The sequence below is a fragment of the Cebus imitator genome, unplaced genomic scaffold, assembly GCF_001604975.1.
Source record: "Cebus imitator isolate Cc_AM_T3 unplaced genomic scaffold, Cebus_imitator-1.0 Scaffold15, whole genome shotgun sequence".
Lineage (NCBI taxonomy): Eukaryota > Metazoa > Chordata > Mammalia > Primates > Cebidae > Cebus > Cebus imitator.
In genome coordinates, this window is record NW_016107330.1 from 5,267,421 (window position 1) to 5,295,200 (window position 27,780).

The 27,780-nt window shown below is 47.3% G+C and overlaps 1 protein-coding gene across 4 annotated transcripts in view; it reads left to right on the forward strand.

Moving 5' to 3' along the window:
- KAZN (kazrin, periplakin interacting protein) overlaps positions 1 to 27,780 on the forward strand; it is a 1,292,076-nt gene that overhangs the window by 720,652 nt on the left and 543,644 nt on the right. For all 4 annotated transcript variants that reach the window (XR_005196313.1, XM_037729866.1, XM_017502852.2 and 1 more), the window contains exon 3: positions 15,347 to 15,602. Coding sequence is in view for 3 of the 4 variants with exons in the window: in XM_037729866.1 (XP_037585794.1) it covers positions 15,347 to 15,602 (256 nt within the window). In the remaining variant the exon portion in view is untranslated. The remainder of the gene's footprint in view (positions 1 to 15,346; positions 15,603 to 27,780) is intronic.

A 27,780-nucleotide genomic window follows, 5' to 3' on the forward strand; every position in this document is an offset into this window, starting at 1 on the left:
ATGCTCCTGCCCACTCCTTGCATCTCTGGCAGGGCCACCAACCAGTTCCCTTGAGGCCTTGGGGCTGGGCATATACACAAGACCTAGCTGATCAAAGGAGCACGTGCCCTAGCCTTGGTGACCGACCCAGGGTTAGGCCCAGTCATCCCTGAGAACAACACGAAAGAGAGGCTTTTTCCTCTGAGGCAGTTAAAGTAGTATGATGTAAGCCTATGGCCGACTTTTTCAAGCCTCCTCTGCATGGAGAAAGGGCAGTGGCACAGAGGATGAGAAATGAGGCCACTCCACAGAGAGAAGCAAGAAGGAGAGGGACCTAATGGCATTGCTTGAGCCGCTGGAGTTCCTTAAGTCGGCTCTGCCTCTAGGCTTCCCAGCTGTGAGAGCCATAAATTCCCCTTGGTATCTGAGCCAGCGCACAGCGACTTCCTTTCACTTGCAGGCACTGCAATGGGCCAAAGTGTGCCTGTTCGAAATGCGTAGATTAAAATCCTACCCCCAGTCCTCAGTGTGCAATTGCATCTGGAGACAGAGTCTTTAAAGAGGTGATGAAGGGAAAATGAGGTCATACCGGTGAGTCCTAATCCAAATGTTATTTGTCTGTCTCACCACTGCTGTCCTTACCAGAAGAGATCAGGGCACAGACATACACAGGGTACAGGGAGATGGTGGCTGTCTACAAGCCAAGGAGAGAGACCTCAGAAGACCTGCCAACCCCTTGACCTTGGACTTCCTGCCTCCAGAACTCTGAGGAAATCAATTTCTGTTGGTTAAGCCCCCTAGTCTGTGGTTCTTGGTTACGGTTGCCTAGCAAACTACAACAGGCAGGAGGGCACCCTTGAGGGAAGGTGTTAGTTTCAGTCATGTGTTAGTCAGCTTTTGCTGCAGAACAAATAGCCTCAGCATCCCAGTGGCTTGCAATCATATTCATTTTTCTCCTTTATGCATCTGCACATTGGCAGGGCATGGTTATGGTTGAGCTGGGTTTTATCCCAAGCCAGGTTCAGCTTTGCTCCATATGTCTGCATTTCAAGGATGAACATTAAGGCAGTTACCTGGGGCGTGCTCTTCTCACACAAGATCCCAGAACAGAGGAGGCCAAGCCAAACAACGCCGACATATTCAAGGCCCCCACTTGCTGCAAGCCACTAGCATTCCAGGGGCCGAAGCAAGTCACATGGCCAAGCCTAACGTCAGGGGGTCAGGGAAAGGTACTCCACCTACTTTGAGTAACGAGGCAAAAGGCAGGATGGATAGGTAACACTGTCGTGGGAAGGAGTGAGGAATGAGGAAGAAAAATCCAATCTACCACCAATAGTCCAGGGGAATGCGGAGAGGGTGGCGAACAATTCCTGAGGCAGCAGAACATCCCAGCCCACCGCACCGATGTCAGCTAAAGTGTCACATCGCCCACACCCCCGAGGGAAGATGGGCTTCTGCTGATTGTCTGTTAGAATTACAGCAGAGTCAGCTGAACCCCAACACCTTCTCAGAACTGCACACGCCATCTCGAGGCGGCAGCTCCGTGTGCAAAGAAACCGGATCCTTCCTGGGAGATCAAAATCAATTTTAAACAGACACAGCTGTTCCCTCGTGGGGGCGTTGGAAGGGAGAGGGGGAGACACTGCAGGAAATGTTTCATTTCTTTTTGTTTTAAGTTGTCAGGATAACCAAAGGAGACTTCTAAAATTTGATTATTAATTTCTGGAAGAAATCGGTTGCCAAGTTTGCTATCAGTTTCAAGGAAAGGAAGCGTAAGATCAAAGGGAGACTTCCCAGTGGAGGTTTTCACCTCATATTAAGTTTAGAAGCTTTTCACAACAGAATGATCAGAAGTAGAGCTGGTTTGTTTTTGTGATGCGCCCCTCAGATGGATCAATCCAATGCCACAGTTTAATATGGTTCTGCAAATGTTTACTGAACCTCCACCACGGTCCTGCGCTCACTTAAACATAAACAAGTCACAGTAATAGTAAGTCTTGCCACACCATGCGTGGGTCATCTGGGCAAGTTAAATTGTCTCTCTGGGTCTCAGTGTCTTCATCTGTAAAACAAACCTGTTGACTAATGATGAACTTTTTTCTTTCTGGTTTTTTTTTTTTTTTTTTTTTTTTTTTTTTTTTTTTTTTTTTTTTTTTTTAGAGATAGAGTCTTATTCTGTTGCCCAGGTGCTAGAGTGCAGTGGTGCAATCATAGCTCACTGCAACTTTGAACTCCTGGGCTCAAGTGACCCTCCCGCCTTGGCCTCCTGAGTACCTAGGACTGCAGGCATGTGCTACCACAGCCAGCTATGGCTATGTTTTTTTACTTTTTGTACAGAAAGGGTCTCGCTATGTTGCCCAGGCTGATCTCAAACACTTGGGCTCAAGAGATCCTTGCACCTTGGCCTCTCAAAGTGCCAGGATTGTAGACATCCACCAAAAGCCACAGGTTAATATGGTTCAACATGTAAGTTCAAAGTAAGCATAAACTTTGAGGTTCCTTCCAGATATAGAATTCTAAAGTCCACAAACTGGGTGATGTTTTTTCCTCACTTGCTGATAATTAAAATTAGAGGTGCGTATAAAGGAAATCCACACTGCTGAAGCTATGAGAACCATAGAATGCTCAAGATTTTTCCCAACGGTAAGCTAAGAATCCCTGAAGCAGAAGATAATAATTGCATGCATATTCACTGTTCCCTGTATTAATTCTTGCAGTCACTGCAAAGAAATACCTGAGCCTGGGTAATGAATAAAGTAGAGAGGTGTAACTGGCTTACACTTTTGCAGGATGTACAGGAAGTGTGGTGCTAGCTTCTGGTGAGGCCTCAGGAAGCTTACAATCGTGTTGGAAGGCAAAGTGAGAGCAGGCATGTCACATGGCGGGAGCAGGAGTGAGGGTGGGGGGCAGGTGAGTAAGACAGAAAGCGAGGAGATCCCATACTCCCTTAAACAACCAGATCTCGTGTGAACTAACTGAGCGAGAACTCATGCATCACCCAGGGGTTGGTGCTAAGTCATTCGTATGAGATCTGCCTCCATGAACTGTTGGGATCTAATCACCTCCCACCAGGCCCCACCTCCAACACTGGGGATTACATCTCAACATGAAATTTTCTCCTCATTCTTCCCAGGGCACTTTGGTGCTAAAATAATTTAGTATTGACTCAAGGGACAAGATCTAAGTCCCCCTTCTACTACTGCTACTTCCAGTTCCCGAAGAAAGATGGTGCACCTTGCCAGATCTGAGACCCCTTTGCAATAAATCATCAAGAGATGTTAGGATCTTAATTCTTCTGGTGTAGTGGTACTGATAGAATGTTTCTTCTGTGACCTTCAGTGGGGACTCATGCTGTTCTTTGTGATACATTTAGGGGAGAAAGTACTTTTCCTAAGAGGAAAATCTTTCTCTCATTCCCCTTCTACCCACCTCCCCAGAAAAAAACCTACTGTTCCAATGCCATCCTCAGTTCAGGTATGTATATGAATCCCGTCTTCATTACATTTTTCAATTCAATAGCACCCACGTTGAGTTTGGGTGGAAGGAGGCCATACAGAAAAGTAGTAAAATGGGGCCCTGGCATCCCTGTGGCCTGTGCCTGAGTCTCAGCCCTGCCACTCTTGACCTGTATGACCTTGGGGGAGTAAATTAACCTTCCTGAGCTTCCGTTCTCCTCTCTGTAAAACAGGGATGATAATGGTAGCTTCTTTCTTGTAGGGTTGTCATTAAGTACCTAGCACCGGGTCTGGTGTAAGAACCCACCAGAATCATTGTCTCTTCTCATTCTCATTTCACCCCTCCCAAAAGCACTTTCAGGCAGAGCTGGATTTTGAACCTACCAGCTCACTGAGCCTCTTCTTGGATAGTTGAGACAACTTCAAGAAAGAAAAGATTCATACAGTTGCTAAAATGTAATGTAAAATAGCTTCATTCAGTGCTCTTCGTATAAAGGCATACATAGATTTGTGAAGGTACATGTTACTTTGAATTAAAATGCTAGCAACAAAAATATCTTGAAAATAGAACCTAGATACCCTCTGAGCGAGGAAGGTGAAAATCCCACTGGTCGGTGATATGTGTGATCACTTCCTGCTTAGCTTCCGAAAGGGACTAACACACCTGAGTGGCAGAGCTCCTTTCCCTGAGTCTGTGCCCTCCAGCAGGGCTCTGTTTGCCCAGGAGAAGGGGCAAATATTTTTCCAATTTGCACAAAGGTGCCCATGAGCTAGCCAGTTGTTCTTTTGAGAGACACTGAAGCAGACGCTTTGGTTTGATGCCTCCTAATGAATGACAGGACCGGAACCTGGATCTGACTTTCTTTTCTTCCCCAAAGCTGCCTAGAAGCTATCAGGCTCCTAGTGTTATAATCTGGCTTTCTGCAAGACTCCCTGGGGGTTCCTCGCTGGCAGGGGAAGAACAAAGTTCAGTTGCTTTTCTTCTGGTCAGTTTCATCTCTTGAATACAGGACAGCTGTTTCAGAGACTGGACAGGTACATTCTTGCACTTGTGGTCCCAGTGTTTTGAGGAGCCGGTCGTGGAGCCAGTACTGGAGGAGAGTTTGGGGCTGTGGGCATGGGTGCAGAACACCAGAGCAGGCAAGGGAAGAGCAAATGTGTGCCTCTCTCTTTGGTGCTTGATTTTACCTCCCAACCTGCCCGCTTCTAAACCAAATCTACTTGTTTGTTTCTCAAAAGGAAAGACATCGGCAGCTGGCTTGACTAGCATGCATAACGGCTTTTATAGTAAACTACGTCTATACGGACTTCACCTATGACTTCCCAAAGCCCTGGGTGAAGCTGTCAGAGTACCTACCATCTATCTTCCTACCAAGATGGCCGAGGATGTGACCAAAAGCAAAATAGCCGACATGGCCATGAGCAACACAGCTCCCTCTTGCACTGCAGAGACACCTAATAATGTGGCCTTGGAGTTCCAAATAGGAGATCATAAATCGTTTTACATCTTCCCAGCATAAAACAAAGCAGATTTAAAAAAATAATAAATAGGCAGTCAATTAAGATAAATATGGCCACGTTGCACCTTGCTGGCTATAGACACGCTATCCTAATGAGTGGGCCATTGAAAAATATCTCTCTTCCAATTATACGTACAACTGGACAGCGAGTGCTGGATATTAGGGCAGATCGCTGCAGGTACAGCCCTTGGTGGCACACTGGGGGTATCCGGGAACACTGGGTACCATTTGGCAAATACAGATTTTTCCCAGGGCTCTTTGGTGCTGGAATAATTCAGTATTGGCTCAAAGGACAAGATCTAATGCCCCTTTCCACTACTGCTACTTCCAATTCCCGAAGAAAGATGGTGTACTTTGCCAGATCTGAGACCCCTGTGCAATAAATCATCGAGGGATGTTAGGGCCTTAATTCCTCTGGTGTTGTGGTACTTAATGTCATGTTTCCGCTGTGGCCTTGAATGGGGGCTCACACTGTTCTTTGTGATATTTTCAGGGAAGAAAGTACTTTTCCTAAGTGAAGAGGACTTATTCAGTGAGGAAAGCATCCTAGGAGTAGAAAGAAATGAACTCACAGAAGCAGAAGTTCATACAATCTGGGAAAAGAGTGGGGCCTGCGTGGGTCCTGAGTAGAAATGAGTAGAAACTCTCCCCCTGAAGATATCATTTAGTTAAATAAATGTGAAAGAGCAAAATAGGGTGATAAAGGCATCCTGAGGACCTCCATCTTGTGAAACTCAGCTCCTCTCTAAATCGAATGCCCCTCTGTTTAAAAATAGCCCCATTCCCTCCAAGAAAGCATCAAAAACAATTTTCATAGAATACAGATCACAAGAATAATAACACTACCAGTGAGAAAAAAAATAAATTACCTATTTAGGGTAGGACCGTTAAGTATTTCAAACCCACTGGGGTACCATTTTATGAGCCAAAAGAACTCATTTACCAAATGGGTCCCCAGGGCCTGAAATAACAAAGGCACCAGCCACCAAGGAGCAGCTCCCTCCCTGCTTCTGCCTCAGATCCCAGCCTTTTGCAGAGAGTGAAGGGGATTAGGTTGGAAGGGACACACAGGTCTCTCACTGCCTCAGCAAGTACAGGAATGACTTCATGTATTAGAGGGGGAAATGAGAAAGAAAGAAAAGGTGGAAACCTTAGAACTGGGCATACCTAGGGGCCCGGCACAGTGGCTCACGCCTGTAATCCCAGCACTTTGGAAAGTCAAGGCCAGCGGATCACGAGGTCAAGAGATCAAGACCATCCTGGCCAACATGGTGAAACCTCGTCTCTACTAGAAATACAAAAATTAGCGGGGCGTGGTGGCACACACCTGTAGTCCCAGCTACTCAGGAGGCTGAGGCAGGAGAATCACTTGAACCCAGGAGGTGGGGGTTGCAGTGAGCTGAGATTGTACCACTGCACTCCAGCCCGGTGACAGAGCAAGACTCTGTCTCAAAAAAAAAAAAAAAAAAAAAAAAGGATTGGGCATACTTTAGATGTGAATCTGGTCATTCTACCTCTTAGCTAGGTGAGTGTGAGCAAGCCTCTGAGCCTAAGTTTTTTCCTGACGGTGACCTCAGTGTTGTGAAGATTCAGCCTTAGCTAGTAGAAATAAACAGGTGAGCAAAGTGGCAGAACACAGTGGATGCCCAAACAATGAGGGCTACTGTTGCAACTGTCACAGCCACGGTCTTCATCGCCACCATCATCATCACCATCATCGGTAACATCTACTAAGTTCTTTCTAGGCACCAGGCACTCTGCCAGATGCTTTACAATGCATCGTCTCTCTTAATTCCTCAACAAGTCTATGAAATCAGCAGTGATATTATTCCCATTTTCCCTATGCAGAACTCGAGGCTCACAGACAGTAAGGAACTGATCAAGTGTCTCAGAGCTAGTATGTGGCAGGGCTGGACTTAAACCCATGCCTAACTCTAGAGCCTGTGCATTGGAGCTACCCCTTCCCCACCAGAGGAGGGATGAGACCATTGATGACCTCAGCTAACAACTCCCTGCCAGGAGGCTGTAGAGAAGGCGCCTTTGCTAAAATGGGAAAATAGAGCAGATTTAGAGTGTGCAAGTGGCTGGAACATTGGACCCTGTCCTCTTTAGCTTTGTTAGGGGAACCGCTCAAAAAATGTTCTGGGTTGCTGGAAAATAAAATAGCGTCCACCCCCGTGGACATAGCAACCGCACAAGAGAACAAGAGGTTGGGCGAGATGCCCCCAGCTCGAATCAGGTCTTTGGAGGTGCAGTGACGTTTCTCTGAGGGTGGAAACATTTGTCTCTGGGTTTTGTATTTTGCTTGGCCGTGGCCGTTGCTCACTGCCACTCACAGAGACTGTGACAGAGCCCAGAGCCCAGGCTAGCTCGCATATTCTCTTGGAAGCCCCTGATCAGGGAAAGAAGCAGCACATCAAAAAAAAAAAAAAAAAAAAAAAAAAAAAAAAAAAAAAAAAAAAAAAAAAAAAAAAAAAAAAAAAAAAAAAAAAAAACCCCAAAAAACAAGAAACCTTCAAGGAGGTGAAAAAAAGCACTTGCATTTCAACCAAGGAATAGAGACTTTAAGTATATATGCTTATGTGTTTAAGTCTGTGGTTAGAATGTCTATTAACATTTATTGATTTCATACCTAGGAGCTTCTGAATTAGAAGCGATTATTAAAGGACTGTTTGCAAATGCAAAATCCACAGAAGGAACTGAGTTGTTTGAATACATACACAGAAGGGATACGCCTGACCGACTTTCCCAGCTTTAGATGAGAGATTGCTTGGGAAGACACAGGAGCTTGTCATTCTTTACACTAATAACTCTGCTCTGTGTCCACACTGATGTATACTGGTGTGTGTGTGTGTGTGTGTGTGTGTGTGTGTGGCCGTGTGTGTGTGTGTTTAATCAACACTGAACGCGTACATTTCCATCTTATAGCTGCAGGCTGTCTCCTTCAGCCCACACTCCTTTTCCCTGTTTTTTCCTCCTGGTGTCTTTTCTTCTCCATCCTTTCATTTCATGACTGTGGTCATGAGGGGGATGAATAGGGGGAGAATAGCTCTTGGGGTTCCACTGCCTGCACACTCTTCTCCATGGCTCTGCCCCCTGCTCCCGGTTCTCTCGCTCACAGCCCTGAGCTCTGGCCACTCCTATCTGGAAATCTGTTACCTTTTTCCCCAGAGCACATGCTAAAACCCACTCAGCCAAAGTAAACCATGTAAATGTACAAGAGATCCATCTCCTAGATTGGCCAGGATTCACAAGCGACAATTTGAATAAACAGAGCGTCTGTCTGTGGAGAAGGAAGGTAACTCCCTAAGGACTCTCTCTTGGAGGGGGGCAAACGGGGGACACAGGACAGATGTCATCCAGAAAACAGAGAACAGGGAACTATCACAGCGACTCCTGAGGCTCCAAAGGCTCCTGGCATGGACATATTTCACACTTGCACTCAGTGCTTTCTGGGCATCTGGGTGTCTGGAGCGGTGAGCCTCCAACTTCATTACGCATCAGATTCTCCTGGGCAGCTTGTTGTAAATGCAGATATGGAGATACCGGGCAGCACCCCAGGGATTCTGCTTGGTCAGGAGTGGGGCCTGGGCCTCTGCATTTTCACAAGCAGCTTCTGAAGAGTCCATGTCAGGTGGTCTTCATCTTCGCTCTGAGAAACACTGGACTGGCCTGAAGTCCAGGGGCTTGTGGCGCAGGGCCTAGGAAGGACACCGTTTGTAGGAAGTGGCCTTTAACATTGGCTGCAGGGAGCAGGACCAATCCGTGGAGGCCTCTCTGGCTCCTTCAAGCAGCCACGTGCCAACCTGAAGAAGCATGAGAGTTTCTCAGGGCACTGACCCCAGGGTCAAGATCATCACTCACTGGATTCTCTTTCAGCCTTTTCCTGTTCCACCTTGTCCCACGTATGGATTCCTGGAATCCACAATTTATCACTCAGCCTTCCTGGGAGGAGTGCATAAATGCTGCCTCTGGTCTCCGAGCCAGACAGAAACGATGCCTCTGATTGGATCGGAGAGAAAACTGGACTTTTTGTGGGAGTGTCTGAGTCCTGGCCCCCAGCTCATCCATTCAACAAGTATGTGTGGAGCTCTGGGGGCGTAAGAGATGGGAGGAGGTGCAGGCAGTTTTGTGATGCTTGGACAGATCTCTTAACTCCAGTGTCTTCATCTGCCATCTGCGCATTCCAGTACCCTCTCTATCCGATGGAGTTGCTGCAAGAATGAAATAAGGAGAGAGCTGTGAAAGTGCTTTGCAAAATTAAGACGTGACTAGAATTCCTGGAGAAGACTGAATATGAGAAGCGTTTTAATGAGAGTAGCAAGAATATTTGTGGATACGAATTTGTAGGGGATGAGGAAGATGCATTTGTTCAATCAACCACACACTCTTTGGAGAAGCATCTATCGAGCACCAGACAGGGAGAGCAGAAAGCAGAACGGGATACAAACCCTGCCTCGGGGACACAAACCCTGCCTTCCTGAGGCTCACCAACGGGCTGGTTGGGGTCAGGCAGTGGAGGGATGGTGTACTTTTAGCCAAGGCATTTTACTGCGTGCAATAGAAATCATCAAATTAGTTCAAGAAAAGGGCATTTATTCTTGGGAATTCCAGGACAAAGACGAATAAGCAGGATTAATAACCAATGGCGATATATGCTATGACATAAGTAAATGATGAAGGTTAAGTCTGAGGGAGGAAAAGGAATCAGATGCAGAGAGCCAGGGGGAGACTGTTCCAGGGAGAGGCAAGGGAAGAGGCAAAGACCCTGGGTTCAGAAACAATTAAGTGGCAAGAGAGTGGCGAGCAGGGGGCGCAGTAGAAGAAATCAGCAGCCAGGTTAGGCAAGGCTGTGGGTTCGGCCTTCGGCTATAATTGAGGAAGTGCCGCGTGATACACACGGCAGTGGAGAGATGGTCCATTTTCTAAAGAAGACCCTGGTTTAATTCTTCCCAGCTCCTTCGCTGACAAAGCTGCATGGTTCATCCCTAAATCTGGGGTGTCTCTTTCTCTGTCTGTAAATAAGGAGGGCACTAGAGTAGACAATCCCCATTGCCTTCCGGGACCAAATAGCGTCATTCCATCGTAGAGTAGGGCAGCCATATATACTGGGTTTCCTGGGACGGTTTCCATGCATGCCGCTTGTTTCAGCTTAACGCAGTTACTCATAGCGCCCTCTTTTGCTCTCAGCGGCATCCCAGTCTGGACGTTATACTATGAGGTCAGTTTATTTCTGGGAAAAGAGGGGTGAGTATAGTTGTGTTTTCAGCAATGGTCGGGCCCTTAGCCTTGATTCTTGACAGGAATTTCCTTTCTCTGAGCTAGAGGGAAGTTGGTTCTGCAGACTTTCCAAAACGCCCGGGCAAGTTCTGATGAGTGACATACACACACGGCACCGTTGGCTCATTCTGCTCAGAAAGATCGGGCAATGTAGGTGGACCGCATATGGGCCAATGCCTGGGCCTTGGGTGGGGTTGGGGCTGGTTGGGAGTGATAACAGCAGAGACAGTGGAAAAATGACAGCAAGTCCCTGTAAAGTGGACCCATTTTCCGTCTTGATTTTTAATATCAGCTTGCTGTGGCATGAGATTGGGACTAATTTATGAACATGCAAAAGGGAGAACCCTGAAACAGAACCCACAGTACTGTCAAAATCTCACAGCTGAGGATCCCATGGACAGAGAGCTATGGATGACAGACCCCGCCCTCAACAGTTTTCAGGTGTGTCCAATGACATGGATCGTAAATACCCCTCAGCGCCCCAGACAGGCCAATGGGCTTGCAGGAGGTGTTAAGCTAGTGGGTGGGGACACAGAGTCTGCTGACCAGCTGAACCAGAGAAAGCACTTAGAACTACTTAGGGTATCTGCAAAGCAGGATTCAGTTCTTTGCAGTCTTTCAGTTACGTTATGGGGGGAGCATCAAAACTACAGAACTTTGTGGGTCTTCAAAAGGGGGATCCTGTGGTGCAGCCACTGTGGAAATATATTAGCAATTCCTGAAAAAGGTAAACATAGTAACTGTTTTGTTCCTTGAGATCACCTCCGGAGGAGCGGTGGTGGAGGATGGGGATAAGAAAGGTAGACCTGGCCAGGTGTGGTGGCTCACGCCTGTAATCCCAGCACTTTGGGAGGCCAAGGCGGGTGGTGGCTCACGCCTGTAATCCCAGCACTTTGGGAGGCCAAGGCGGGTGGTGGCTCACGCCTGTAGTCCCAGCACTTTGGGAGGCCAAGGCGGGTGGATCACGAGATCAGGAGTTTGAGACCAGCCTGACCAACGTGGAGAAACCCCATCTCTACTAAAAATACAAAAATTAGCTGGGCGTGGTGGCACGCGCCTGTAATCCCAGCTACTCAGGAGGCTGAGAGGAGAATTGCCTGAACCTGGGAGGTGGAGGTTGCAGTGGGCCAAGATCGAGACACTGCACTCCAGCCTGGGCAACAGAGTGAGGCTCCGTCTCAAAGAAAAAAAAAAGAAAGAAAAGAAAAGGTAAATATAGTAATTGTTTTGTTCCTTGAGATCACCTCTGGAGGAGCGGTGGTGGAGGATGGGGATAAGAAAGGTAGACCTGGTCAGGCTGGGTGGCTCACGCCTATAATCCCAGCACCTTGGGAGGCTGAAGTGGGTGGATTGCTTGAGGTCAGGCGTTTGAGACCAACCTGGCCAACGTGGTGAAATCCCTCTACTAAAAATACAAAATATTAACAGGACATGGTGGCAGGCTAATTACAAAATAATTAGCTGGGTGTGGTGGTGCATACCTGTAATCCCAACTACTCGGGAGGCTGAGGCAGAGGTTGCACTGAGCTGAGATGGTGCCACTGCCCTCCAGCCTGGGTGACAGAGTGAGACTCCAACTTAAAGAAAAAAAAAAAAGAAAGGTAGACCTTTTTGGTTTAAATGAAGTGGACCTGCAGAGGCTAATTGATTGCAGACTTTCTAAGTTCTGGTCCCTTGGTGTGTGGGTGAATGGGTGAACATAAGGACACACAACTGGAGAAAGCCCCTTTTTTCATGTTAGGGAAAAACTCTCAAAAAATAAAATTCATAATATCCTAGGAGGCACCCCAGGAGTGTCTAAAGCAAGCTTCTTGAAACCTCAGAGAGAGAGGGTTGAGAAGGGGCTCAGGGAATGAGTCTTGTCTTTTCTCCTTGTTAGATTTTTGTTTGGTTTGGTTTTGATTTTAAGATTCCTGTGTGTGGGAATAGTCTCACTGAAGAGCACAATGAGTAACACTGGGTCAGTTTGTTTACTACACAAACACACTCACACACGTTCATTTACAGAACACCATGGGATAGGGTGGCAAGGATGCAAAGATGAATAACAAAAAACCGGATTACCCTCCTTCCCCCACCCACAAGTTCCCAGTGAAGTGGGAGAGACATGTAAACAGATAAGTTACTGTTTCTTCTAGTGAGTGCTATACCAGACGTGTGAGCCTATCACACACACACACACACACACACGGCCCTCTAAATAAAGCTACTCTTAACCATTTGCTCAGAAGCCCTAGTTCCAGAACACCCCTCCCCCCTTTTTGTGTATTTGCATATATGATGACTTTTTGATTGAGGTAAAATTTACATAACATGAAATTAAGCACTTTAAAGTGAACAATTCAATGGCACTTAGTACATTCACCATGTTGTGCCACTACAACACTGTGTAGTTCTAAAACATTTTCATCAATCAGCACAAAGTAACACCCAGCACCTATTAAACAGCTACTTCCCATTCCTCCCTCCCCACAGCCCCTGACAAACACCGATCCGCTTCCTGTTTCTACGGATTTACGTGTTCTGGATATTTCGTATAAACGGAATCGTCACGTGACCTTCTGTGTCAGGCTTCTTTCGCCCAGCATAATGATTTGGAGCTTCATCAATGTAGCAGTAGCATGTACTAGTACTTTTTCATGGCTGAATAATATTCCATTGTGTACTGCAATTTGTTCATCCAGTCACCTTTTTTTTTTTTTTGAGACAGAGTCTTACTGTTGCCCAGGCTGGAGTGCAATGGTACGATCTTGGCCCACTGCAACCTCCGCTTCCCAGGTTCAAGCAATTCTCCTGCCTCAGCCTCCTGAGTAGCTGGGATTATAGGCACTCATCACCATACCTGGCTAATTTTTGTGTTTTTAGTAGAGATGGGGTTTCACCATGTTGGTCAGGCTGGTCTCGAACTCCTGGCCTCAGCCTCCCAAAGTGCTGAGATTACAGGTGTGAGCCACTGCGTACGGCCCATCCAGTCATCTGCTGATGGACATTTGGGTCGTTTCTGCCTTCTGGCTAGTAATGAATAGTGTGCTATGAACATTCATGTATAAATATTTGTTTGGGTATTTGTTTTCGACATATACCTAGGAGTGGATTTGCTGGGTCATAGGTAATCTTATGTTTAACTTTTCAAGGTACTGCTATTATGTGTTCCACAATGGCTGCACCCCCGCACCCCCCTTTTGAAGACCCCCAAAGTTCTGTAGTTTTGATGCTCCCCCCATAACGTAACTGAAAGACTGCAAGAACTGAATCCTGCTTTGCAGATACCCTAAGCCGTTCTAAGTGCCGTGGTTGGTCCAGTTGGTCAGAAGTTGTGCTAATGAGGCTAAGGTCAGGGTTCAATCCCCACCCTGACCCATTAGCTGAGCAGAGTGGACAGAGTGAAGAATCGCGTCTTCCCACCACATGCTCCACCATCCAGTCCTGCCCTCTTACAAAAGCTTGTTAGTAGTCACAGGAGAATGGAGCAAGGCTGTTTTTATGATTCCACATAAAAGGGAGGAGAAATCTATCATCCAAGGTCTCCTGAAGGCGCAGTGGGAGAAACCTGCAATCAGATGATTACTTTCTTCCAGTCCTGGTGTCACCTGGTTTCCACGGGCCCCTTTAAGTAAATTGCTTAACCCTGTGCAGAGCCTCAGTTTCCTTATCCCTAAAGTGGGACTAATAATCCTCACTCACTAGGGATAAGAATGCGTATAAAAACTGCACGCAGTTTTTGCTTGGTTCTTATGGGCTTCCTGTAAGAACCCCAAGGGTAGGCAGCCTCATTCTCCCCTGCAGCACTCCTCTGGCTTCTGCAGTCTGCTCTTTGCTGCTCTCCGGAGGTTGACTGAGCTGGAATGGTGGTGCCCTGTTGACCAGAGGGTTGCTGGCTGTTTTAACTTGTCCTATTTGCATGGAATGAAGCTTGCTATGGTAACAAGGTCTGGTGGCTGGAATCCAGGGCCCCAGTGAAAAATGCAAAGCCTGTGCTCTGGGAGAAAAAGAGGAGCTGGAAAGGGCTTATCAACGCCAGGTTACCTCAGTTCCTCTGGGAAGACGGGATGGGTAAACTGAGGCAGCAGGGCTCAACTCTTCTGTTCTCAGCAGGAGAAGGAAGGGAAGAGGCCCCATTGACGCATTCCTTATCACCCAGCCTCATCTCTGTCCCCGCCAATATTCAGCCCAGCTAAGAAGCTTAGGAGCTGGCTAAGGCTGCCCCTCCACCTGGGTGCACACGCAGGGCTCAGGCTGTGAGGAGGCGGGAGCCTGGGCGGCCCACGCCGAGGAAGTGGGCCCTCCCTCCGGGGGTGGGCAGCACAGGTCCGGGCGGCCGGTGGGGGGGTGGAGAGAGAGAAGCACGCGGGGCACCAGCTCGGCTCCCCTCTGAGCATTTCGTACTCGCAGTTTAAGGGACCGGCAGAGCACGAACTCCACTCTTGAGCTGGCTCCAGCTGCCCCCTCCCCAGCAGACTTACCCCTGCCCCCCTCTGAGGCCCCCTTTCCAAGCACCCTCTCTTCCGAGCACCCAGCGCCTCCCCGACCCTAGCACCGCGCGGGGCACGGGTTCTCCAGGGCGGGGGCTGCCCCACCGCTCCAGGGAGGGGACGGAGGGCCGGCCTCGGTCCAGGCGACCCCCCGCCCCACGCCAGGGGCGCCACCCTAGCCCCCTCCCGGCAGCCGCCCGCCGCTCCCGCCCCTCGGGGGGTGTGTCTCCGAAGGAGAGGGGCGCGGGAGGCCGAGGGTGTCCCGGGCCTCCTACCCAGGCCCCCTCCCGAGCGGGCGGCGAATGGTAGGCTCCATTTAAAGAGTGCCTGGCGGCCCGCGGTGTCCTCCGAGCAGCTCTCGGCGCCCGCCCGCCGGGGTCTCGGCGATCGCTGCTCCTCCTCCTCCTCCTCCTCCTCCTCTTTCTCCTCCTCCTCCTCCCCCCGCCGCCTCGCCACCGCCGAGGCTCGGGCTGGAGGCACCGCTGTCATTCCTGCGCCGGAGGAGCCGGCGCTGCCGGTGCCTGGGGGTCGGGGCGCGGGCGAGCCGGGCCGCGGGGGACCCAACAGGTAGAGCCGGGGGTGCCCGGCCGCGCGCCCCCCCGCGCATCATGCAGCTCTTTGTCACCTCTCTCGCCCCCAGGCCAAAATCCTGAGCATGATGGAAGACAATAAGCAGCTCGCGCTCCGCATCGATGGGGCGGTCCAGTCGGCCAGCCAGGAGGTGACCAACCTGCGAGCCGAACTCACGGCCACCAACCGGAGACTGGCGGAACTGAGCGGAGGCGGCGGCTCCGGCCCGGGCCCGGGAGCCGCGGCCAGCGCCTCGGCGGCGGCGGCGGCGGCGGCGGCGGACTCGGCGGCGACGAACATGGAGAACCCCCAGCTCGGAGCGCAAGGTAGGATCGCTCCGGCGCCCAGGGCGGAGGAGGGCGAGCGAGCACGCCGGGCCCCAGAGGTGGCCGGGGACGCGGGATCCCCCACGCCCGGGGCAGAATCGCTTTGCATTGTGGCAGATAACCCTTTCCGCCCGGCGGTGGCCACCGCGGCTCCCGGGCTGGGAGTTGCAGGCTGCTGTCATTCACGAAAACCCGGGCGCAGCGTGCACGGGGTCACACGGTCACAGGGTCACACCGGCCCTGGCCAGCCCCAGCGAGGCGCAGCTGGCGGGTCCCTTCCGGCAGCAGAGAGTGCCCTTTCCATGGCACCAGCCCCCAGCTCCGTGGCAAACTTTTCATGGCGGGGCCTTTTCCCCCCCCCCTGCTGGGGTGAATGGCACAGTTTCCCCCCACTTCCGAAGGCTCCTTCCTTTGGAATGAGTCTTTCCCGGAGAGCGCTCCGGGCTCCGTCTCTGTGGTTGGGATAGAGGATTGGACTGCTGTGCACTTTTCTCCGCCGATGCCAAATCCCTTGGCTCAATTGCATCTGGACTTTATTTTCTTCCCATTTGAGGTCTCGCAAGCATTGGAATCTATGGATGCAACAGTAGATGCTCAGCTCAGCAGGGAGTTTAAATTTCCAGCAAATATAAACACCTAGAGCGCTTTCCGGCGGGGTGGGGGGCGGATATTGTAGACCCCAAAGGTTGAGCGGTAGAGAAATGAAGGTTTAGGGTAGTGGGCTGCAGGGAGCCCCTGTTTGAAGGGACTCTTTGCAGTTTAGAGGGAGAAAAAGAAGGTTCGTTGGTTTGTGTTCACATTGACAGAGATTAAGCGCTGAAGCCCCCTACAAGGCATAAAGGCGAATGGGGCACCATTAAAATGTACTGTTTGGTTTCTGTGACTTAGAAAGTAAAAGGGTAAGCAGGCTTTGCGGTATTTTTTTTCTTTTTGCCTAATTGGCCTTTAAGAAACAGTATCACTGGTTATTAATATCATTTGAATTGCAAATTAAACTGCTGAAATCCAGAACAGGACAGAAAAAAATCTCCAGTCCATGAGGGCCACTTGTATAAATATGTCACTTGAAGTGCAAGCTGCCAATTGCTCAGTGGCTCAAAATGATTTTCTGGTTCTGTTGTCGTTGCAAGAGCTTCTCTTGAGTGTTGAGAGAGTCTGTTTTCCTAAGAATCTGGTTTTCTCCCTCAGTCTCTGTTTCCACCTTATCTTCCTGGGAAGGTGTGCTTTCTTTGATGTGAGATGCGAAGCCTGCACATGTGCAGTTTTATGTCGAATTCCAAGTCAGAGCTTAACTTGTTATTCCCGGAGCCTGTGGGAAGTCTTAGGAACTGGGGGGAGTACTTTGATAAGGAAGTAGCCATGACGTAATGGTGAGAAGGTGTTGTGGTCCTAGTGCTTGCTGCAAACGTGACTTGTGGTTATTCTTGTCATTTATCCCTTGCAATGTCATTGCGTGTGAAAGAACATTCTCCACTGGAACCTGTGCAAAAAAAAGAGAGAAAGGCAGACTGCAAGATAATGCTTCACTTTTTATAGGCAGAGGCTCTGCTAACATTAAAGAAGCAGCTAAGAACTGGCATTTTGCTAAGAATCGAAAGCTGTATCGGAAAGGACACTGAACAATGCTCGTTTATTTCCCACCGTCTGCCCCTTTCTCAGCCAAGGAAAAGTTACGTGGCTTTTTATCTGAGTCCTGGGTCTCGTTGTAGACTGGGCATGCAAAGTCGACGCAGGGATGATGTACACACGCTCAACTTGGAAACTGAGATACTTGAGGTTGGTCAAATTGTCATAGTGGAGCGACAGGGGGATACTTCCTTGTTCTTTTTTCCTACGCAAATGCACAAGGCTGTGGAAATGAAAATGGCTTTTGTATCTCTTGCTGTCTTTAAAAACGCATGGTCCTAAGAGCCTACCAGCAGCTCCCATATGCTCTCTGGACGGTGCCTGCCCGTGTCAGTGGCTGTCTGTGGGTGGTAGAATGAAGGGTGGTCTGGATTTTTCCTCTTTGTACGTTGGCATTTCTCAAAGTCTTTACTAGGGGCACTTTGTGATTTTATAATCAGAAAATAAAAGGTTTAAACTCTACTTGATTGTCGGCCACATAACTGTCTAAATTGATGTTCATTTAAACAGATGTGATGGTTGAAAAGAAAACAAGCCCCCATATAAGTTCAATGGGGTGTCATTTACTTGTCCATTGCAATAGTACATGATACATTATTTCACCTCTGCAAGTTCTGGGGATTTTTTTTCTTTTCTTTTTTTTTTTTTTTTTGGAGGGGAGGGAGTTGTTTTGGTTTTTTTTTTTCTCAGGGCCTGTGGCTAGCACAGAAACTCCCTGCAGAGGTGGTCTAGTAGTTTCTTTTGCCATTGCTTTCATTATCCTAAAAGGAAGCTTTGAGTTGTCACAAGTTAATTTTAAAGTACGGTTGATGGGGTTCCACCTCCAGGGAGGCTCCCAGAGGCTCAGCTCCTCCTGGCTTCTAGCTGTTCTTCCAAATTAGTCCTGTGTGTTCATTTGATCTGTGTTGATGCAACTCAAGGGTCCAGACCCTTAGAGTATTTCAGTGCTATTGAGTCATCAGTTTTCAAATCAAGGTTTTGAATGAAATGAGTATCTTTCAAAATGCAACACTGTAAGTCATCTTTTAACTAAAGGGCATTATGTACATATTAAATGCATGCTAATGTACCTTTAATAATATTAGTGCAAAGTTATGGGAAAGAGTCACCTTTTGCTTCCTCTGCCAAGAGATTATTAGATTCATTTTCAAATGTTTTTTGTGTTTTTTAAATTCTTTTTTAAAATGAATGAAGCAAGCTTATCCATCCATCATTGGATGTTTTGTTCCAGGGATGACAACTGGCAGAAGGTAGGTTGGTGTCCCCTTTGGATAAAGAAACCTTGGGAATTTCCTAGAGGGTTAATGCAATGTATCATTTAAACGAAATATTAACTTGGTTGGTACCCCCTGTGAGCTGGCATGGTTGCTATGTAACAGAAGCTAGAAAGTGAACTGCTGAAAATCTGGGCTTTCGGCACTTTGGAGGATATTCTTTCGGAATCTGTGTTGAAGGAACTCCTGGCAGCCAGCCCATCTTGTCTCTCCCTGCTGCAAGTGAGTTGGATAATCCTTAATGAGAATGCATACAGTGCAGAGGGTGTCCGTGCAGGGTGGCACATTTCACAACGCCAGAGGCTGCCTTTTGGGTTGGTGGGGTCACGACAGCCTTTGACAGGTGGACAGAAGGAGGCTTGGAAGGAACAGAGCCAAGCGTTTGTTCCAATTCGTCTTGTTGTTGGTAGCCAGAGAAGGGATTTGTTTAAAGTAACATTTCTAAGCTGTTTTCCTCAGCATAACATCTCTGGGAAAATGTGTTTAAAATGCTAGCTGTTTTTTGAGGGGAAAATATAGCAGTTTGTTTCTCTGAAAATGTTTTATCTGATGAATGACTAATATTAGATTCAATTGGTTGCTTTGCTATGCGTAGAATAAAACAATTAAGTGCTATTGTACCCGATTCAAATAGGTGTTAACTGTATCTAACAAAATACTTAATGCCCAGTAGGATGTATGCCTACTGTCCTTAGTTTTTTCTTTGAGAAATAATTGTATTTGTATTCCTATGCAAGTGAACATGCTGATAGCATCTTTCTTTGGTTTTGAGGACTTCCTGTCTACTGCATTTGTTAGAATGGGATGGAGGAGAGGGTCATTTTCCTGTACCTTTGTACGTGTCCATAAGTATATGCAAGCTGTATTTTTCTCTCCAGGCGTTAAAATAGGCTGTTACTTAAGGTCTGACAGCTCTCATCTACCACGACTACAACACTGGAAACTCTGGTGAAGTATAAATTACCTTTGGAGTGAATTGAACGTGTGAGTAGTCTGTGGAGACGCTAGACACTGTCATTTTGCAAAATAAGTTCTGTCTTTTGGCATCCCCTTCTCAATTCATTCTGCCTCTGCTCTCGTTCTCCTAAGTAGACTTTGATCTTTTTGGAGAAAGAGAATTTTCAAATGGCAGAGAGGATGGAGCAAAATGTTGGGGAGTCTCGGGCTTTCTGTTAGCTTGCCACTGAGTGACAGAGCTCGTCAAGTAGCCTGTGCCTTGGTTTCCCAGACAGATCAAGGGGCTGAAATCGAGTGTGTCTTTTCTTAACTTGGTAGGCTGCCATCGGATGGGGATTCAGACTTCTCCCTGAAAATTATCATGCATGGTCACAAAGAGATTAGTTACAGATCAGTACAGTGCGGTTGAAATTACTTATTGATTGGGGATTATTTACTGTCTTTCCATTGTCTTTGGAAAATGCCTTCAAAGGACCTCTTAAATCAAGTCTCTGGTTCTGGTTAATTTCATGCTTCCAGCATGTACTTCATGATTTTTCGTGGTTTTCCAACACCTCTTTGGTGCACCCCAGAAGTCTGGGCTGACCTGACTTGTATATGGCAGGAGCCTGGTCACGTATCTTCCCAGGATAAGGGATGATAGGTCCTCTCCCTCCCTTTACCCTGTTACTCCTCAAGAAGACTGCTGGCACTTTTTAGGAATCCTATAGGGTTATAATGTGTCACTTCCTGGCTGCCAGTGAGTTTGTAGCAGATGGGCTTGGCAGGTGGCAAGAGCTCATTGGAACTTTGCCTGCTCTCCGTGCATGTCATATGGAGCCCAGAAGGTCAAGCTTGGGATGTGGCCACATTCACTGCATGTTTTCTTTACATATTATATATCTATATATTCATTCCTGGGCTATATAGATAAGGACAGTGACAACAACATGAAGTCCTCTGTTCTTTCCATACCTAAATGGTTTACCTGAACATTGGTCCCTGGCTTCTTACACCCTGCCATGTATCAGGCAAGAGCAAAACTCATTCTGCCTGCTGAGCCCAGGAATGGGTTTTTAAGTGATGTTGCATATGGAAATAGGGCTCAGTGTCTGGGCTGCATATTAGGGTGAATAGCACACGATATGGCAGGAGGGTCACCGCCAGCAGTCATTGCACTGCCTTGGTGTCCTGAATTGCAGGCATAGTGGGCTCAGGCAGAATCATTTAGGAAAAGACAGCTTCCCAAGGCCAGTAGGGTGGCCATCCACAGGAGCAGATTGTACCTGACGATTCATAGCCACTAAGAGTTCCGCTGGCCGGGCGTGGTGGCTCACACCTGTAATCCCAGCACTTTGGGAGGCCGAGGTGGGTGGATCACAAGGTCGGGAGATTGAGACCATCCTGGCCAACATGGTGGACCCCCGTCTCTACTAAAAATACAAAAATCTGTGGGGCGTAGTGGCAGGTGCCCGTAGTCCCAGCTGCTCAGGAGGCTGAGGCAGAAGAATCGCTGGAACCCAGGAGCCGGAGGTTGCAGTGAGCTGAGATGGCGCCATTGCACTCCATCCTGGGTGACAGAGCGAGACTCTGTCTCAAAAAAAAAAAAAGAGTTCCACTGGCCCCCGCCACCTCCCTCCAGTTCCCCTGCCAGGCCCATCTCAGTTGTGGAGAAGCTGGAAGAAGATCCCAGAAAGGGATGCCTTCGTCCGCCCCACGTGGTTGCACGCCACCAGAACATTCTTCCTTGTTTGATGCAACCTCGATCTAAGTGGTGGAGGCGGGGTGGTGCTCTGTGGGCATTCCTGCCAAACCCCTTGGAATCCTAGGCTGCTGGAAACATGAAAGAAGCTGAACGTAGTTTTAATGATTTTGGTAAGAACAACTGTTTGGGCAGGTGGCTGCCGTGTGGTACGAGACCCTTGGTGCTAAATTTATTTGGCTGGCTTTGTTGACCGGGTCATGCCAGACCCTTGGGTCAGGCTTCTGAAAGGCCCCTGCCATTTTACTTTGATGAATTGAAACCTCAGCAGAGGAGATCATACAGAGCTTGGAACAAGCAGTCCTGCAAGCAAAGAGCCCCAAGGCCTCTGCCCGCTTCTCTAGTGTGCAGTCAGGCTGGAGGGGAGAGAGAAGTTGGGGAGAGGAGGGGTCCTGCCCAATTCCCGTCTCCTCTGTCCTCTTCCACCACAGCAAGCACCGTGGTACCTTTGTGGGATGTAAAGGCCTTTCATTCCCAATATTGTCTGAGCCCTACAGATTGTGTAAAGTAATGAATCATTAAGAACAGGGCACGCTTTTAAAGAATCTTGTGCATACGTCATGTCCACTCATCTCTGCATACCTCATTACTATCATTCTCAGAACTTACCTTTTGAGCATGCCACAGGATGCTGGGGATTCTGGGACCATCTCGAAGCATGTAGTTTTTTTCTCTTCGGTCAAGGTGAATAGTTTAATGTAGCAGTAAATGAGAACTGGTTTCAGTGCCTTGGTCAAACTTTTTAATAAATGATAACATGCACTTACAACATATCGACTATCTTGGCAAGTGCGTAACATGCGTTACTGAATCCTGAGCCCAGGGAGGTGACAGCTAGAGCTGGCCCCCACCCAGCACAGTTGAAAATCTGTGTATAGCTTTTGACTCTTCCAGCAGTTAACTCCTACTAACCTGTTATTGACCAAAAGCCTTACGATATAAACATAGCATAACATAAACTGTGAACAGATAACATAAGCAGTTGACTTACACGTATTGTTATGTCGTATGTATTAGTTTATTCTCCTAATCAAGTAATCTAGAGAGAAGAAAATATTAAGAAAATCATAAGGAAGATAAAATATATTTGCTGTTCATTAAGTGGAAGTGGTTCATCATAAAGGTCTTCATCCTTATCATCTTCGTGTTGAAGGGAAGGAGGAGGAAGAAGAATTGGTCTCGCTGTCTCAGGAGTGGCGGAGGTGGAAGAAAATTCATATATAAGTGGACCCGCACAATTCGAACCTGTGTTGTTCAAGGTCAACTATATTATGTTCATTTTTCTTTTTTTTATTATTATTATACTCTAAGTTCTGGGGCTCATGTGCAGAATGTACAGGTTTGTTACATAGGTCTACATGTGCCATGGTGGTTTGCTGCATCCACCACCCTGTCATCTGCATTAGGAATTTCTCCTATTGTTATTCCTCTCCTATCCCCCCACCCCCTGCTATTCCTCCCGTAGCCCCCCACCGCCTGACAAGCCCCGGTGTGTGATGTTCCCCTCCCTGTGTCCGTGTGTTCTCATTGTTCAACACCCACTTATTACGCAGTGTTTGGTTTTCTGTTCTTGTGTCAGTTTGCTGAGAATGATGTTTTCCAGCCTTATCCATGTCCCTGCAAAGGACATGAACTCATCCTTTTTATGGCTGCATAGTATTCCATGGTGTATATGTGCCACATTTTCTTTATCCAGCCTATCATTGATGGGCATTTGGGTTGATTCCAGGCCTTTGCTGTTGTGAACAGTGCCACAATAAACATGCATGTGCATGCATCTTTATAATAGAATGATTTATAACCCTTTGGGTATATACCCAGTAATGGGATTGCTGGGTCAAATGGTATTTCTAGTTCTAGATTCTGGAGGAATCAGCGCATTATCTTCTACAATGGTTGAACTAATTTACACTCCCACCAACAGTGTAAAAGCGTTCCTATTTCTCCGCATCCTCTCCATTGAGCTCGTTTTTCAAAAGAGGAAACTGAGTTTCAGAGAAACCAGATCACTTGTTTGCAATGACATAGTGATGAGTACAATGGTGATAATTGCAAACTATGGCATAGTGCGTACTCCAAGCCAGATATTGTTCTAAGTAATTTTCTGGATTAATGCATTTCATTAATGCATTCACTCTTCATAATGACTCATCAGGCAGGTACCATTCTTCTACCCATTTTCCATAGGGGAAACCGAGGCACGGAGCTGACACGTGACTTGCCAAAGGGCATACGATCATTAAGTGACCAAGCTCTGGCTCTAGAGTCTGTGCTCTTATTCATTCCACTTTGACATCCAGGATCACTCCACTGCCACATGACTGAGCAGAGAATGCAAACCCACCAGGTCTCTCTGCTGTTTAAACCTGTGTATGCTTCCCTGTCCTGTCTCCAAAGTCAGAAGCATTATTCCGTTAGGAAGATTCCGGGAGCTGTAGGCTTGTCTCTACTCCTGATTAATGTTTCCCTAGACTGGTGGTAGTTCCTCGGTCCTTACAGTAAAATATTAAGCTTGAGAGTTAGGGGAGTAGCCAGGCTCTCACTTAGCCATCAAATGACAAAGAGGGAACTGGATTCCGTGTGTAAGATTGGCAGCCCCAGGGCTACTTATCACTGATGAAAAGGACTATTTTGACCCTGGACTTGGAGCCTGCAGTGTCTTAGACTTTGTGTGTTTCATCTCTCTTGGGAAGGGTGAAGAGGATGAACAAGGCAAAGCCAGAATGTTGTGGCAGCCTTATTTCCTATCTGTCCCATGTCCTTGCCTGAGTTTTCTCTCTGTGGCCTCAGTAGCCTCCAGCACCCCAAGACCATGCCCAGTGAAGGACCTATTAACTTCACACAGATACCTTCATGCTAGGGTTTCTCAGCCTCAGCACTACTGACATGTGGAGCGGGTAATTCTGTGTTCTCAGAGGCCTGTTGTGGGACATTCAGCAGCATTCCTGGCCTCTACCCACTAGATGACAGTAGAACCCTTCACACCCCAGTTGTGACAACCAAAAATGTCTCCAGAAGTTGCCACATGTCCCCTTCAGGCCAAAATTATCCCTGGTTGTGAAGTGCTTTTTATGCAGCGGTGTTGGGGAGAGTTTAGTTGTTAGTCCTGGAATGACAGCTCTGTGAGGTCAGGGAGTTTTGTCTACATTTCACTGTATCCTCCGCACCTAGAACAGTGCTTTGTACATAATATAAGAGCTCAGCAAATACTTGCTGCATGAATAGATGGACGGATGGGCGAATACTAAATTATGGGGTGTATGGAATTTGGTCTACTTTATACCTGGTATCGCAAGGATGGATCATTGGTTTAATGACAGACGATTTTAATTGAGTGTTTACATACTATATGTCAAGCGCTGTTTCAAATTCTTTACCTGTAATACCTCAACTAATCCTTTAAACTACCTTATGAGGTAAGTACAGTGTTTGTCACTTTACAGATGAGAAAATTGAGGCACAGAAGGGTGACATGACCTGCCCAGCGTCACCAAGCTAGCAAGTGGCAGAGCCAGGATACAAACACAAGCCAATGTGATTCCAGAGACCGCCTGGCATCTCCACCAGGATGCTCTGGAGCTTGGCATCATTTTTCCCATTACTGCCCATGAAACCGTTATTGTTCTAATGTTGGCATTGTGGCAATTATAATTAGGATTTGCATGTCAGACACTAACTCATTCTTTGTCAATCCTCAGAGTTCTGCTGGACAAAATGTGCTCTGTCACTGCTGGAGAATCTGTAGCCAGCAAAGACTCCTGTCAGGCCAGAGGTAAGCGGACAGCTTAGTGCTGAGCCGTGTTCGAATGTGAGATCTTTTCTCTCTGCCTCACTGCTGGGCTGGGACTGAAGAGAATCTCAGAGAGGAGTTGATCTTCCTGCCTTTATGGGAAAGGGAGCAGTGGACCCCAGAGCTTCTGAGTGCGGTTTTGACTCACTTTTAGCAAAAGGGGTGTTCCAGGATCGGACCTGGGGAGGCAGAGAAACTTTTGGAATCACACAAGGCAGCATTAAGAGCAATAGCCAGTGTTTGTTGAGGCTTTCCCAGACCCTGCGACGACCTCAACAAACATTTTCTCAACTTACCTTCATATTGCAGAAAGTTAGATGTTGTTATCACCTCCGTTCCACAGATGGAGAAATTGAAGCTTAGAAGCGTTAAGTTGCTTTTCCAAGCTCTGGAAAGTAGTCCGCTAGTGAATAGAAGAACCGGGAATTAGAACACAGGTTCACACATTTGGCCGACCTGGAATCTGCTTGCTTTGTTAGGATGAGAATATCCAGATATCGCTGTCAAGTAGCCCAAAGACATGCCAGTAGGACGGTTTTGCTTTTTTGCTTAACGCTTTCGCTTCCTCTTTCTTTCTCCCTCCTCCTTTCTCTGTCTCCATCTATTGTGAGAGATTGGGCACATAGGCCCAGAGACCACAGATTTAATCAGATAGGGATGGAACTGTCTTGAACTCACAGCCTCATAGGTGTAACTGACATGGAAACATAATTTTCTAATAAAGGTCTAGATGGATGTAATGGGAAAATAGACAATGAAGTGAAAATACAGGAGCCTTCCCAGATGCATATGACAATGGTAATATGTAATAAAAGCATGCTGGAAAATACATTAATTTTACCACTAGAGGTTAAAACTGGCCACGATCGATTATTACAAAGTACAAGTGTTTGGATGGATTGGAATTGGACACCACAGAGAACAGCTACTACCTGGGACCTTCTCCTCCAGAGAAAGAGCATATCTTAAGGAGAAGTAAGACGTGGGTGGCACTGGGTTTAGACCTTGAATAATAGCTTTTCTCTCCTCTTTTCAAAGAGAATTAAGAAAAGATGTGAATTTCAGGACAGGCATACCTGCATCTTTTAAAGTAAGCTCACCCCTTGTGTCATCATCCCAGTCAGCTCTGAGACTTCTGGTCAGCTCCAACAAACGAATTCGTTCATTTTCCTTAATTTTTGCATTCTATACCATCATAATTTAGGATATTTTACTCTGGTAAACATGGCGTATTTAAACCATTGAACATGGCCTATTTGCTTTAATTTGGCAAGTGCAACTTGGGACACAGTGGGATTAATGCCATCTCTTTTCTTTCCCCCACTCCTGCCATTTGAAATTGGCAATAATACACTCACCATTTCTTGATGGTGACAAGGTAGGGGAGTTAGAAATTTGGTGCTGGTCCTGGAGAGTGCAGTTGTGGGACCACGGAGCATGATAAATCATACCTGGGGAAACACGACCTGGAATTATATGTGTATTGATTATCTTAATTAATGTGCTCATCAACTGAATTGCTTTTCCTATTCCTATAAGGTTTACTCTGTGAAGCAAGAAAAAAGCACTATTCAGGGCATCTTTAGATTTGGGTGTTAACAGAAAGGCAAGGCTTGGCTGCCATTTTGTGGGGATGGTCAACCTGTTCTCGGGCACACATGCTCAGAGTGCCCTGTTTGCAACTTGACATGGTACCAGGCAGCCCTGCTGGAGGAGAGAGGCATGTTTACGTTTTAATAGAAGTCCTGTAGAGAAGGATCATGATCTCATGGTCAGCCTCCACAGGTTGGGTCATTCTCATCAGCAACTACCAAAAACGGAAACAAAAACACCTTGTTTAAACTCAGCTGATCAAGACTGGCGTTGGTTCCACCATGAGTGGACTCAGAACCCACCCTGTAACTCTTTCAGTGTTATCACATTTCTTCTAAAGCAAGAGCTTGGTGGAACATCAGTTTACGGAGCAGATGCTCTGCACCCTTTTTTCAGGATTCTGCTGCATTTATTCACTCCTCTTTTCTTTGCAATCAAGCGGGCTCCTGGGAAGCACTGTAGCCTCTCTACCTAGCCATCTCTTTGCAGTATGCAAAGACTTTCACAGGCATCACCCCAACAGACCCTACCAACTGGTCCATGTGATTGAATTGAGGTGGATCACAGCCATCTATTTCTTGACTCAGGAAACTGAGGCACAGCAATTTAAGTTGATTTGTCTAAGATTGTTGAGCTGGTTATTGAACCAACTTCCCCTCCCTTTCCCCATTCTAAGATCAGGTCCAGCTGCACAGTGTGGAAGAGAACTGCCCCATACTCATGGCTGGGTGAGGTCTGACCTTGGCTGGGCCACTCCCTCTTGGGCATGGGCCACTGTGTCTAGCAAGGCCTAGATGGAGCCACCATCACTTCAAGACTGTGCTCTCACACTGTGAGCCTCCTGTCCAATAAGTGGTCCATGGTGAAGGGGAAATCCATTTTGACAAATGAATCCAATTTTTTACACTAGATTCCTTCCTCATTTCAGGGGGGTTTTACAGTCATTTGACTTCTCTTCCAACGACCTGTCTTTTTAATGCCTGAGCTTACAGTTTCTCCTTTTCTAGCTCCCCTAACAAGCAGTTAGGGATCTGTAAACATGGCCAGAGTTTGCACCAGGACAATGTCATGTTTATTTCAGTGGCCTAGATCTGACAATGGCTCCCCTGTGGAGAATTTTTTTTGCGTTCTATACCATCATAATTTAGGATATTTGACTCTGGAAAATATTTTACTGGTGGATGGATGTGTGCATTC